This window comes from Malus domestica, chromosome 15 (genome assembly GCF_042453785.1).
Source record: "Malus domestica chromosome 15, GDT2T_hap1".
NCBI lineage: Eukaryota > Viridiplantae > Streptophyta > Magnoliopsida > Rosales > Rosaceae > Malus > Malus domestica.
The window spans coordinates 4,416,813-4,431,082 of record NC_091675.1 but is presented as its reverse complement, the minus strand read 5'-3'; the positions used below and the strand labels follow the sequence as shown (position 1 = coordinate 4,431,082).

The following is a 14,270-nucleotide window of genomic DNA, read 5'->3' as shown; positions in this document are numbered from 1 at the left end:
GCTTTGCTTGCCGAAGCTTTAAATATATTTATATTCTTTTTGTTTAGTTGCAAGAGACCACAGGTTCTTCTGTCTTTAGAGAGAGAGAGAGAGAGAGAGAGGATGTTATTCTATATGTGAGTGCATAGAAGGAAGTGTTTCGAAGTTAGTTTATCTTGGTGGAAGTTCAGAAGCTACGAGCTAGAGAACAAAAAACCAAGTTTTTCTTTTTCTTATGGGGAGGGGAGGAGATTTTTGACATGATTAGATTATTTGCTGTCAATGATTGAGTAGATTTTAGAAGCAAGAAGTTGAAATCCAAAACCCCAAAAAAAAAAGGAAGAGAGAGAAAAAGCAAGAGGAAGATGAAGTCCATGAATGATCATAACAATAACAATGGTAGCAGTAACAGTAACAATAACAACTGGTTTGGTTTTTCACTCTTACCCCACATGAAAATGGAGGATGCTTCTTCTTCTTCCTGCTCAGCTGCCCTCCCAAGCGGCAACAGCAGCTTCTACAACCTCAGCAGCTCTGGGGTCTGCTGCTATGGAGTTGGAGATAATGGTAATTTTCACTACTCTCCTCTCTCTGTAATGCCTCTCAAGTCAGATGGCTCTCTCTGCATCATGGAAGCTCTCAGCAGGTCACAAACAGAAGGTCCTTTTCTTCTCTCTAAAACCCAAATTACATTTCGTTCTCTCCTTCTCTCTCTAGACAAAATGGTTAAGTCTGTATGAAGTTTTGAGATATTTTTTTATGTTGGTTAATGTGAAGGAATAATGCCCAACACATCCCCAAAACTGGAGGACTTTCTAGGAGGAGCAGCTCATGATTATGTGAGTGAGGAGAGAGAAGCTATGGCTCTGAGCTTAGACAGCTACTACAATGCAGCGGCAGAGCAGCAGCAGCACAATCATCACATTCCTGTCCATTCCAATTCCTACTACTCTGGAATCCCAATCCAAGGAATCTACCATACCCAATTAGAGGAAGAACATTCTAAGAATACCCAAATGACTCAAATGCCAGAGGACTTAAAAACCTGCTGGGTTTCCAGGCAGTACTCTGCACACCCAGCTCTGGAGCACCACCACATGAACAATGTAACCATGGTTGTTGAGAATGGCGGTTCTGGGTCCGTTAATGGAGGCATGAACCGCGGCGATTTGCAGTCGCTGACACTGTCCATGAGCCCTGGATCACAGACAAGCTGTGTGACAGCTCCAAAGCAGATCTCTCCCACTCAGACAGAATGTGCAGTGGCAGCCATTGAAACAAAGAAGAGAGGCTGCGGAAAGCTTGGCCAGAAGCAGCCTGTTCACAGGAAGTCCATTGACACATTTGGGCAGAGAACCTCACAGTTTAGAGGTGTCACAAGGTTCATCTCAAAACCATCTCGTCATTTTTGTTATTTTACTAGAAATTGTTTCCAATTTTCATGACATTGTTGTGTGGGGGTCATTGAGAAGTGATTTTTGCATTCCCATTTTTTCCCGCCACACATCTTCCTTATTTCCTAGTCTTTGGATACGGTAAATCCAAGGAGAATCGAGGGATGGAAACTATGGAAGTAGCGTATAAGGGGAAAACCGGAGTGTGAAAATCGTTACCCTTTGTCTTTTCTTTTTTCTCAGATTGTTCTTCAAGTAACCATTTTTTTTAATTTTTTTTAAATTTTTGCTTCCCTTAGGCATAGATGGACTGGAAGATATGAGGCACATCTGTGGGACAACAGCTGTAAGAAGGAAGGGCAAACCAGAAAAGGAAGGCAAGGTTGGTCAATTAAAACAAGACACCATTCTTACTATTTTTTTGGAATTATTTCTTTTTTTACTGAAATTTGACTTCTGCTATTAATTCTTTACCTGTCATGTTTCTGCTGCTGTTGGATACCATTCAAATCAAATAATGCAGTTTATCTTGGTATGTATTTTCTCTACAACAATAAATTTGAATTTTAGTTTTAATTATTACTAATTTGTTGTTGATTTCAATTAATCATTTGTTCATTTGAACTGCAGGAGGTTATGATATGGAGGAGAAAGCTGCTAGAGCATATGATCTTGCTGCTCTTAAGTACTGGGGTTCTGCAACTCATATAAACTTTCCGGTAGGGTTCTGACTCTCGGGGTTTTATCAGATTGTGAAAGCTTTATGGTAGCTGAAGTTTCATTCTCTTGGTCTTTTTTCAGTTGGACAATTACACTGCACAACTTGAAGAGATGAAGAATATGAGCCGGCAGGAATATGTTGCGCATCTGAGAAGGTAGGAATTTTCGTTTGTTATTCGCAGAATGTAATTTCTAATGTTTCTAGATTTTTAGATGTGTATTCATGTGTTCCTTTGATTTTCAGGAAAAGCAGTGGATTTTCGAGAGGGGCTTCAATGTACCGAGGCGTGACAAGGTTTTTTTTTCAGTTTTTCCTTTGTATTAAGCACACCGAATTTGAAGGTTAAAATAGTTAAACTTTGTGCTAATTTTGGTTTTGTTTTCTGCAGACATCACCAGCATGGGAGATGGCAAGCTAGGATTGGCAGGGTTGCTGGAAACAAGGATCTTTATCTTGGAACTTTTGGTAAAATTCGTGTATTGTTTGAATTTTTCCTTTTGGTAAAATTTATACATTTTCTAAATTGCATGAGGCTCTTTGCTTAAGCACTTTTTCGAAGGACTTATTTATATGGCAACTCAGTCTCACACTTTTTTTAAGGCTGACGAAATGTAACAATGAACTTTTTGAAGGCTGTGTTAGAAAAGGACTTCCCAGCTAGAATCACGTATTAAAAGGCTATATTTTACTGGAAAGTTTTGATCTTGCAAAGCTAATTAATGCGGTTTTGTCCAATTTTCTAAATTTCAAGTGATTTCAGGCACCCAAGAGGAAGCTGCAGAAGCTTATGACATAGCAGCAATCAAGTTCCGTGGCGCAAATGCGGTCACCAACTTTGACATTACCAAGTATGATGTCGAAAAAATCATGTCCAGCAATACCCTACTTGCCGGAGAATTTGCTAGGCGCACCAAGGTGATCGAACCTAACATCCTGGCCATTGAGCATAACCCACCAACACAGAACATTGTTGAAGCCACTCAAACCGAAATCAACGATGGGAATAGCCTAGACTGGAAGATGGCATTGTACCAATCTGCTGCACAGCAACAAGCAAACAGTTGTGCTCAAACAGTTGATCAGAAATCAATCGGATCAGGGAGCTATAGAAGCCCTTCCTTCTCAATGGCATTGGAGGATTATATTGGAGTTGAATCAGTGCACTCAAGTCAGACATTGATGGATGAATCAGCTAGGGTTGGGGCTCACTTTTCGAATCCATCGTCGTTGGTGACAAGTTTGGGCAGCTCCAGAGAAGGAAGCCCTGATAAATCTGGCTCCAACATGCTGTTTGCAAAACCTCCATTGGCATCAAAGTTTATCAGTCCAACTGCTGCTGCAGCTGTTAGCTCCTGGTTCCCATCAGCACAGCTGAGGCCTTCTGCTGTCTCCATGTCTCAGTTGCCTCTCTTTGCTGCCTGGAATGAGACCTAGAAAGCTCTGATGTGTTCTGCATGAACAAGGAAAAATGGGAAGAAATTAGTTATGTTTAGGGAGGGAAAAAGATAAAGGTTGATTTATGTTTAGGGTAAGTAATTAGTGGAGGAAATTCTGGATTAATCAAAAAGACAATTGTGGGCCTTGGGGGTTCCACTTTTCTGTCTGTAACCGAAGTGTTAGAAACGTTTTTTCAAACCAAACCTTTTGGCTCATATGGTAATTATGAAGATCTTGCAACGTCGACGGAAGTAAAAAAAACTTGGGTACAAGTACAACAATCTAAACGGTTGGATGATGAGCTACTTTGGGTAGGGAATTTGAATATCATCTGAACTCGCATAAATATAACCTTCAATGCACACATCTGACTCTTTTTTACATTTTGAGAGCCTAAGGGGTGCTTAATGACTATGCAATGAAATTATGAAATGATGCATGCAACATTAGAAGTGGCCCTTCCATAGTTGAATCAGCTTTTCAAACTTTCTTAAGGTCCTCCTAACTCCCAAGTACAAAACCAGCTCAATGTTCTCCAATAATGCAAAAAACAAGAGTTTAAAGTCCTTTGCTTTGACTCAACTATCTAATCCATGTTCCTCAATCTGCATAACACCATGATTACAACTACCCTTTTTTTATGGGAATATTTTTGTTCACTAATCTCAAGTGATAATGATGCCTAATCCCTTATTTATCACCGTTGAGTGAATTAAATTTCAAGATATACGTAGTAGATAGACATAAATCTCAAAATTTAAAATCATCTAATGATAATAAGTAAAGTGATAAGTGCTACTACCATTGGGGTTGGTCAGCAAAAATACACCATTTTCTTACTTGAGCTTTCCACAAAGGCAAACAAATATTCCTCCCCATTATTCAAAAAAAGGATGGAAGAGATTCTTGGATATCAAGACTTTAGTTTTGCTTATATTTTAGGATTTAATGGCTCATAATTAGTAAGCACTTGGTCTGCTATTTCTTTTTGCAAAAGCACTTATATGAGATGAAAATTTCTATAGCTTTTGTAATCACACTTCTTGCTGTAATCCAAAGAGAATTTTTGGATGTAAAAGCTATTCCATGTCGTGGTATGCAATGTGGATGCTTAATAATTAAAATAAAATTGTATGACAAATCATTCCACACGTACGTTTGCACTTGCAGTGATAAGTGGTTGGCATCATGGCATTCCACACGGTTGAGCTCGATTGCAATCTTGACCAATTAGGGTTCATATGATAAAAGGTGCAATGAGGGATTTATGCCGGAAAAGCGGGAAGGTTAAGCCAAGATAAAAAATATAAATTAAAAAAAAATCCTAGAGAAGAGTAATAGTCAAACTCTTATTTTTACGAGCATTTATAAACTTAGAAATATGAGCGCTAAGCAAACAATAGCAACTGAACGTGAAAAGAAAGAGATATCAAAGAGAAAAACTTAATACATGTAATTATAATATATCTTCTGCTACATATAAGAAGTAAACAACCTAAGTAACAAAAAAAATTTATACCAACAAATTTATACCAACTGACAGTTACTGATTTCTATTTTTTTTTTTTTTTTTGGTTAGAAAATAAGTAACGAGTTCAATGGTCAAAAGATTAAAAGCCTGTTTTGTGGGAAAAGATTGAAAAGCAATAAGGGTTTCTTGTTCTTTTTTACAGAAAAGTAAGCATCACTTATCACATTTTCTTCAACCTTTTTTCAGTTTAGTCAACAAATATGATTACCAGCTTGTTGTGTACAGGTTGGATAGGAGAAAATAATCGTAATTTTCTGTTCATCTTAACTGCGTACGAGCTGGATCTTTCCTTGCATGCAGATCTAATTGGAGAGAAAATGTACATGGTACCAAGATACCATAGACAGTAAAACCATGTGAACGTGATCATAGTATGTAAATGAGTTTCAACAAGAAGTTAAATTCGGAGGCTTTTAGCTCCTTCGGTTATATTACATAATGAAAGAGATATACATACGTTAGATATACAGCCGGTTACAATACAAACTGTTTCGTTCATGAATGAGACCTATATAACTACTAACTAGATAAAATGTAATAATGTGATTTGTGGTTCAAGTAGGTAAATAAGTTTCAACAAGTTGAGATTTTTAGCCACCTTAAGTTATATATATTACGTAATGAGAGAGATACATACGCTGGATATACAACCGGTTACATATATACAAGCTCTCTCTTGTTCTCGAATGAGACATATATAATATAGATAGTGTAACCATATGAATGCGATCCTAATGGATATATAAGACGGGGAGACTTTTAACATCCTTAATTGTAGTACATAAAATAGAGACACTTAAAGATGTACAACCGGCTTCCAGACAATTAATTCCCTTGTTCAGATGAGAACCAAACATCTATATATATATAAGTTGGTGATAACGTGAGGTGGTCTAGTTCAAGTCATAAATCACGTAAATACACAAAAATGTATGGTACAATTGGTTAAATCTTGTCTGCAAGGCATATGCCATGGGTAATAACTCAATTTTTGTCACAGAAGGGATTGAAGGACTTTGGCAGCATCAGTGGTAACATATATATATATATCTTGCGCAGTGCTGTAAGATAAGCCCCCAAAAAGTAACAAAAAAGAAGAAAAATTACACGTACACAATACATCCATATAGCAAGTTTATTAAATTTTCAACCAGTCCTTCCAACTTTTTTCAATTAGTTCCATGCAACTTGGCAGAAGAGTTCTGAGCTTTAAATTGATCAGTTTATATCTGCTGTATTTCGTATTCAGTATACTTTACTGATATGGAAGCTTTATCACTGCCAATCTTAATTGCTCTAATATATTTCAAAATTTAAAGTTGAGGTTGGATTATAAATCAAAATTAATTAGCAATATAGAGAGTAGTCAAATTACTTATAAGCATATAGAAAGTCTTTTATTTTGGGATTCATACTCTCAACAATCTTTGCTATAACATTGGTTATTTGGTTTTATACATAAAATTCATGTCCATTCAACGAAAGAATACTACATCTTATTTGTCAAACACGACCACACGATGAAATAGTTATGTGCATTTTGCGAAAGTCTACATAACATGTAAATTACAATGCTTAACGTAGAGAAACCCTACTACGTGAAACACCAAAAGAAAAAAACAATGATAATAATAACCCTAATACAATGCTTGAGCTTTTCTCAATCAATTTAGGATTTGGGAAACACAAATATAGATCCAAGATCCATGGTGGTGGCCTGAGAGAAAGATCCTCAAAGTAGTTTTAGATGTGGGCAATGTCCTATAAACATGTAATCCTACAAATATACAAAAAAACAAGTAAAAATGGTCCCCAAATTTTTGTAGAACTTCGGTAAATTATAAACTGCAGGTTTACAGGTTACAGCTCATGGGATGGTGACCTATCTCAGGTTCTGTGATTGTCTAATAAGAATGGCAATATTTCTGGGACTAAACAAAAGGAGCCCTGGCAAACCATTTTCTGCTAATAATTGATTTGATGGGATAAATATAGTCCATACTTGATGCTCATTGCTCCCTCTCAAGGACACCTGTTTCTCCCAAGGAGACCTACAAAACCCTAGATTTTTTATTTTTACCCAACTTCAACCTCAAAACACTGAACTGGTTAGGGTTTTGGTGTTTGGTTTTCGGGTTTTGGGTTTTGGTTTGGACCACGTACTCTCTGTCCAATCTAGTATGTTTCAACTTTCTAGTTGTTTGATCGTCAATTTGGGACCAGCCGTGCATATCAATGTTCCAATCCTCATGTGACCTTCATTAGCTTACAACAGAGAGATGCCAACTTAAAACTGAGGATAAAGCTCTGAATCTATACATTTTTTACAATGTGGTATTATAAAGTACGAATATGGAGATTTTAACTTGCATGTAATGAGTGGACACATTGTATGGTCAACTGGAGAAATACTTCTTACTGCTCAATTGGACTGTGACCAATATTAGCTGATGGATAATTTACCAACTAACTGACCTAATTAACATTTGCCTTTAAATCTAACAATCATAAGAAGTCATTTAGTCCATGAAGATGTACTATTGTTTCTTTTTCTCGCAGAAAACCTAAAATTGAATACATCACATCGGTGTAAGAATCTACGTTATTAACCACAAAGGCAGTGCCCTCCATTTTTCATACCCTTCTCGTCCCTTTCTATTTGTGCGATCACGGTTAAGCCACGTCAACATTTTATATTAATTTTTTAATAAAAATAATAAAATAAAAAGTAATAGGAATATAAAATATTAACGTAATTTAACCGTGACCGTATAAATAGAAAAATATGAAAAAAAGAGAACAGACAATTTGCCTCCATTAACCACTCGAACTAGCAAAGTGCACGTACAAACCTAGGTGTCCAAGATTCACTACATGCTGGGCTGCAATTTATGCAGCATGCATGGAATATATACATGTCAGTTGCAATATTATTACTTTCAAATTTAAGAGAGTCGATGGAGCCTTGTTGATTTCCTCATCTTCATCTTGGCCCACATTTCTCGGAGCCTCTCAGACTTAAATGTGGCTCACCAGATTACTGTAATTTTTACTTCTTTTAGCAAATCTAATCCATTAATAAAATTAATTATTAATTTTTATTCTTTTGCTCTACAGTTTACAACCCCTACTCTACTAGGCTACTACTATATAGTCAAAATAGCTGGACCCTGAGATGGAAACTAAAGAGAAAATTAGATTTTGCAAATTTTGCAGGTGGGCCCTTCAAACATTAATGTTTGCTTTGCATTGTCACTGTCACAGTATCTTACGCGCAATCACTTCCTTATGGTTTGTTGCTGGCTGAATTGTTTTGTTCTTTGTTTTTTATCCCACTTACCGCCAAAGTTTCCTGCTTACTCTTTTCTGATATCTCCTGCAGGTATAGCTGTTAGCTACCAAGGTATTTTCAATTGATGGAGGGTCAGTGGGTTAAAATTAGAGAACTTTAACGAAAAGCACATGTTACTGTTCATTTTAACGAAAAACCACATTTTTACATTAAAAAGTCAATTCTGGTACTATTCACTTTACCCTTTATTTTTTTCTTATCATTAAAACTCAAAGTTTTGAAGCTATTTTCATTAGTTTTCCTTTAAAATTAGTCTTATCTGATTCTTCAAAAAATTAATATTTTAATAAATAATATAAGGTCATATTTTTTACTATCTCTAACCGATGAGTCAGAGGGTCATATGCCAAATATGGCTTTGTGAAAAAAAAATCATCTCCAACCGAGGGCCAAAGGGTCATAGAGCCAAACATAATTTATTAGTTTAATTGAATTACTATGGTTACTTAATTTAAATTACCTCAATAATTTTATGATATGAATTGTCAATAATTTTCATGTTGTTAAATGTTTTAAAAAATGTTGTTTAATGTTACTTAATGTTATTTAATTTTGTTTAATGTTGTTTCATGTTACTTAATGTTATTTAATGTTGTTTAATATTGTTTAGTTGTTTCATGTTACTTAATGTTATTTAATGTTGTTTAATGACTTAGTATGTTATAAGAAAAACAAATAGAATTTTTAACTTTTTTTTTTAAAAAAAAAATTGTTAAAAAAAATTGTAAAAAAAAAATCAAATATGAGGTCAGCATGTGGCCCGGTCCGGGGATGGCTGGGTTGGGCCACCCGGTTGGCCCTTTGGCCTTTTTTTGTCTAGCGGGGCCCACGAGCCATTTGATCTGGCCCTTGGTTGAAGACGATTTTTGAGCTATTTTTGGCCATCTGGACTATTCGGTTGGAGATGGTCTAAGTGATTTGCTTCTCATATTCTTTTCTTACAATTTCCACGAATTTTGTCAAATTCGAGCGTGCATAAGTTGGCTAGAATAAAGTGTTCTCACTCGGCATTTATGTTTGAATATCCTACCCTTCTACTGCACTAATCGTTCGAGAACAAAAATTGCATGAAATTTGAATTGTGGCCGGCATCCTGTTTGGGCCAATTGCCACGAGTACTCTTATATATACTTAGATATGAGCTCAAAATCACGAGTTGAATGTCGGTCATGGCGACGACGGGGATAAGCTTCATCGCTGGTTCTCTGTTGGAGTTTAATCTTGTGGCCCATTTATCACAATAAAATAGGGTCCATAATGATTTGTAGTGGGCTAAAAATCTTGAAGGGTTGGCTCCACTTTCTTACCTTTTTGCTGGGTCAGACCACTCCTACGATTGATTACAAGTCTCGATAAAACTTGTGGCCCAAACAATTATTTGAACTGTCTAATTGGGCTATCACTGATTCACTATACATGGGAGTTCCCTTGGCCTTCATCATCCTTAGATGAAATTGGGCTACAATTTGATCTTATTTTTACAACGTAGTTTTGGATCTAAGCACGATACAAATACATATATGTTTCATCCTAAAATTAAGATTTAACCGGTATAAAAAGAAAACGTAGAGGAACCGGATCCATGCATATACCACTTTGGAATTTCTACCTTCTATTTGTTTGGTGTAAGAAGCTTATAGCTTAAGTGGTAGAGCTCACATCCTGTTTTTGATTCGCTCCTCTTTTCGATACCAATTTTATCAAAAACGACAAAAAACAACATAATTGTTGGATTTGTATATGGAAGCATAATGTTGGCCGCTACAACTTTTTTACTAACATGTGAAATTGCAAGACTATTGGTTGCAAAACTCACCAATCAATGTTTGTACAATGATATTATTAGTACACGCAAAGATGATAAACTTACTAATACACTCTCTAATAAAAATTAAGTCTTAACATTGTATATGCTCGTATGTACTAGAGAGCGTTTAACCACTGTATTATTATTGTGTGCACAAATAAACTATGCATAAAAAAACAAAACGACACAAAACAAAAAGCCGTCTATGACAGTCAATAGGAAAGAACAAGATGAACTTGTGACAAAAAATTTCGTTGTGGTTTAAACAAATGAAGTAAAAAGGAGTATAATATATATATATATCTCACCGCAATACTTGCAGGCGACGCCAAATCAAAAGGCGATGATATAGGGATATATTCTCTTTGTGTTCATTTGTCAAGAACTATGATATATTCACATGGGGGAATAGTGATAGTATATAGGTTGGAGAGGTCGAGGGCTAGACTGCAATGCGAAATTATGTTCCTATTACCCGACTGACTCCATAGATTTTGATAGCAGACATTTCCTCCTTTTCAGAAGAATAAAATCTGCCGCAAGTCTAGTGACCTGCAGAAGCTGAGACAACAAGTACCTATTCTGCTGCTGCAACTTCTAGCTTCTGAATTCATCATTGTACGTTCGATACATGAATCTTTTCCATCAGCGGTCAATGCAAGTTTCATATGCTCCTTCGTTTCCTTCCAGAAAATGCTTGGCTCCTTCCATGAATGTTCTACTATGTTTTAGTGTATTCGGTTACGTCCTTGATCAAGGATCTAATAACTAAGAAGATGTAAGTAGCCAGTCATTCTTACATACTTACATGTCAATCACAACGTGTTTGTTGTAGTATACTTCAATATATTCGATACATGTACATCTTGATTTCTTACCTTTATTTTCTTAACCAATTATCCATTGACCAAGATTTAAATAGCCGTTCTTACTTACAAGTCAATCCAAACTAATCCGTTCTTACTTACAAGAGATAAAATGAACATAAACCCATCATTTGATTATTGTGTTGGTGTGGTAGGGCCTAAATGCATGTTTAGTTAGGCCATCAATTTCAATTGGTCTAGTTTAGTACTTCCACACGTAAAAGATGCAGCAAGTTTCGAGTGGCTGCCTGCCTGCAGAAAACTGTTTCTCTTTGTTTGAAGAAACATTTTAAATGATCTTAAAGACCAAGGCTTGCATGCATCATAGCTAAATCAGGATGATGATTACTTCTCTTGCTGCGCATGCTTCGCTATTTTCATTGGAAGATATATGGAGTTTTGGGGATACTTAATTAATTCCAAGGTGGATTTAGTTTCTCTAATCTCCATCATGCACTGAATTTCACTGCTGGTGCCTCTATTTGTTTAAACTGTTCTTCACGAGTTCAAAATTGTGTTTCATAGTAAAATCTCCAACCACCCATTAATTAATATAATACAAGATCAATGTTCTTCAAAACTGTGTTTCATGGTACAAAAAAAAAACACTGAAAACAACTTAATTAAGAAAAAAACTATGAATTTGGAAACTCTTGAATGCAATAAGAGACATGTACCTTTTCTCTAATATCTCTCTGATTACGTGAACTTGTCACCATGGTCGGACTTACATAAAATCAAGTATGGATGTCCGCCCACGTAGCATAAACTTATTTAAGCTTAAAGTACTAATCCCTATTAATGTATGGGCTAATATTATTAGTATGATCATCAAACCCCCCCCCCCCTCAAAACACTTCCATTTAGCCTATTTTGAACCCCCCAGGCTTTTTCAAGGATGAAATCTTTGGCCAATCAATGCGTGTCACTATCATGTGATAAGAGATATACTAATAAGGAGATATACGTACTCTCGATTAATTATATGTTATAATCTCTCATACACCATACTATTATTGTATCGCACATAAATAGTTAAATTATGAGTTTTCTCTATATTTAAACTCTTCGAGTGTTTCAATCTAACATTACTGGGCTATGTACACCAGATAATTATTTTTTAATGAGTTCCGATATGCCATTAGTAGAGCTTTATGCAATTTGGAAAAGGAGGGGTGGCATCATTTTTTCTGTTTGGTAAAGAAGGGAAAAGCTTCTTTAAAAGCATAAACCTTTCAAGCATAGGCTGTGAACTAAGTTAAAGCAAAGATTAGAGTTTTTAATTAGAGTGATAACTTAGGGTTTAGAAATTTCTAATCAATGGATGCTAAATCTTGCAAGATGCGTCTTCTCTTAGGTATCAACCCCATCATTGCTAATCACGGCAGGACCACCACAAATCCACATCTATGCTGCTGCTTCTTCTAAGATTAAGACCCACCTGAGGTCCTGAATGCAGCCGCACGCGTGATACCTTATTAGGACCAATTTCTCTCTCTAATTAGTCTTCAATTAAATGTCTTTTTGGTTTTGCTTTAATTTAACTTTTATTATTAACTTAATAATAATGTTGGTTCTTTACTTGTTTAATTTTGGTTGTTTACTTGTTTTATGTACAACACAACACATGCAACAATTGTTGGGGTCGAATGCCCTCTCATACTTTCAAAGGTTGGGCCCACTGGTGTAGCTCGGACAATCGTCTGTTCGTAATGACTAATCTTGTTCGTTGATGAATTGTGTGTTTCTTCATTAACGACCATGATCAATTCACATATGCATGCGGGACAAATGTTCAAATTTCTCTCAAATGAATTTGATTTTGTTTTCTACGATGTGTAGCTTAAACTGTTGCAATAATGATTAAGCGATCTAACTCATATCTGCAAACTGCTCAAGGTGAATTATTGTGATCAATTTATAATCAATTTTACTCTGTTTTGGGAGAAAAAAAAAACATTTCTTTGTGGGGTTTTGGAATTTGAAACATTTTCATGAGGAAGTTGGCTGAATTGAATCAAATCTGTGGTTTGTTTATCTTCAAGCAGAGCTGGCGAAACTAAATTAAAGCTCTTAATTTTTTCTTTTTTGTCAGATGAAAACATTGATTAGATTAAATGGAAGCTATATTGATCTTAAAATAAGATGGGGTGGAATAGTTATATGAGAAATGTCAATGAGATTCTCTCAAAAGTGCGATTATTCATAGATTTTCAGTCACCACACGTTTTTGACAAAATATTTTATAATGTTGGCACGAGAATTAGCGTTAAACTGTGAGGTGTCAGAGAATTCGAGTTCCAATTTTGAGAGAGTATCATTCTCATGGTTTTGGATGCATTCATTCACGAAATACTTTTGATACAACGATACATTTGCACCAACCCATGGAGACTTTTAGACTACATATGTTAGGAGTAAAATGTTTAGTATAAGTAACCTCTCTCAAACAATGAAACCCAACGTGAGTCCTCACGTTGATCAGTTTGGTGTACCATCCTTATCATCGTATCTAACAATTTATATTTGCTTTGAAGTGCTTATTGTAAAACCAACCTGCCCCCTGCCTTCACTAAATGCAATTTAAAAATGACAAATTACACAGCACGTCCAAAATAAAATCTGGTGGTTCTTCAAGCTAAATACCGCTCCATATCGATATGGTAAGAAACACGAGCTAGCTGATGAGTCACACCATTAGCATGACGACCAATATAGGCTTCATAATCTCCATTGATCTAATTCAGCAATTGCTTAATGTTATCAATCACCAAACCCATCGAAAAGGTATCATGACTCAAGCGAAAAATTGTTGAAACGATATGGAGGGAACTATCAAGTGATCTCATTCAAAAGTTCCTTATTTTACCGTTGTTAGACTAATTTAAAAATAACGATTTGAATTTGAATGCATATGAAATACAATGACCGAGCTAACTTAAATTCATCATCTCAAATACGTACTCCGGGATTATTAATTAATGAATATTTTAGGACTCATTTCTAGGGTGTAGGGGATTACGACTTGGGATCAAATTAGCCGCTGAATTCGGAATAAATTTGTAGTTTTTCCAGAAAGATCACAACCAGGCCTAGGAGGAGGAGGGGGAGGAGGTTTGACCAGATAATTTTGTTTGACCAGGTTTGTTGGGTACTTAGATTAAGAGATTAAGAAGCTTTAAA

The 14,270-nt window shown here is 35.8% G+C and overlaps 1 protein-coding gene across 1 annotated transcript; it reads left to right on the top strand.

Moving 5' to 3' along the window:
* On the top strand, positions 1–3,746 carry LOC103415407 (AP2-like ethylene-responsive transcription factor ANT). The gene is made up of 9 exons (XM_008353740.4): positions 1–639; positions 757–1,360; positions 1,673–1,755; positions 1,897–1,905; positions 2,004–2,092; positions 2,175–2,248; positions 2,338–2,388; positions 2,483–2,559; positions 2,855–3,746. Exons 1-9 carry the CDS (start codon positions 345–347, stop codon positions 3,526–3,528), a joined length of 1,956 nt encoding a protein of 651 aa, XP_008351962.2. The 5' UTR covers positions 1–344; the 3' UTR covers positions 3,529–3,746.
* Positions 3,747–14,270: the final 10,524 nt, after the last annotated feature.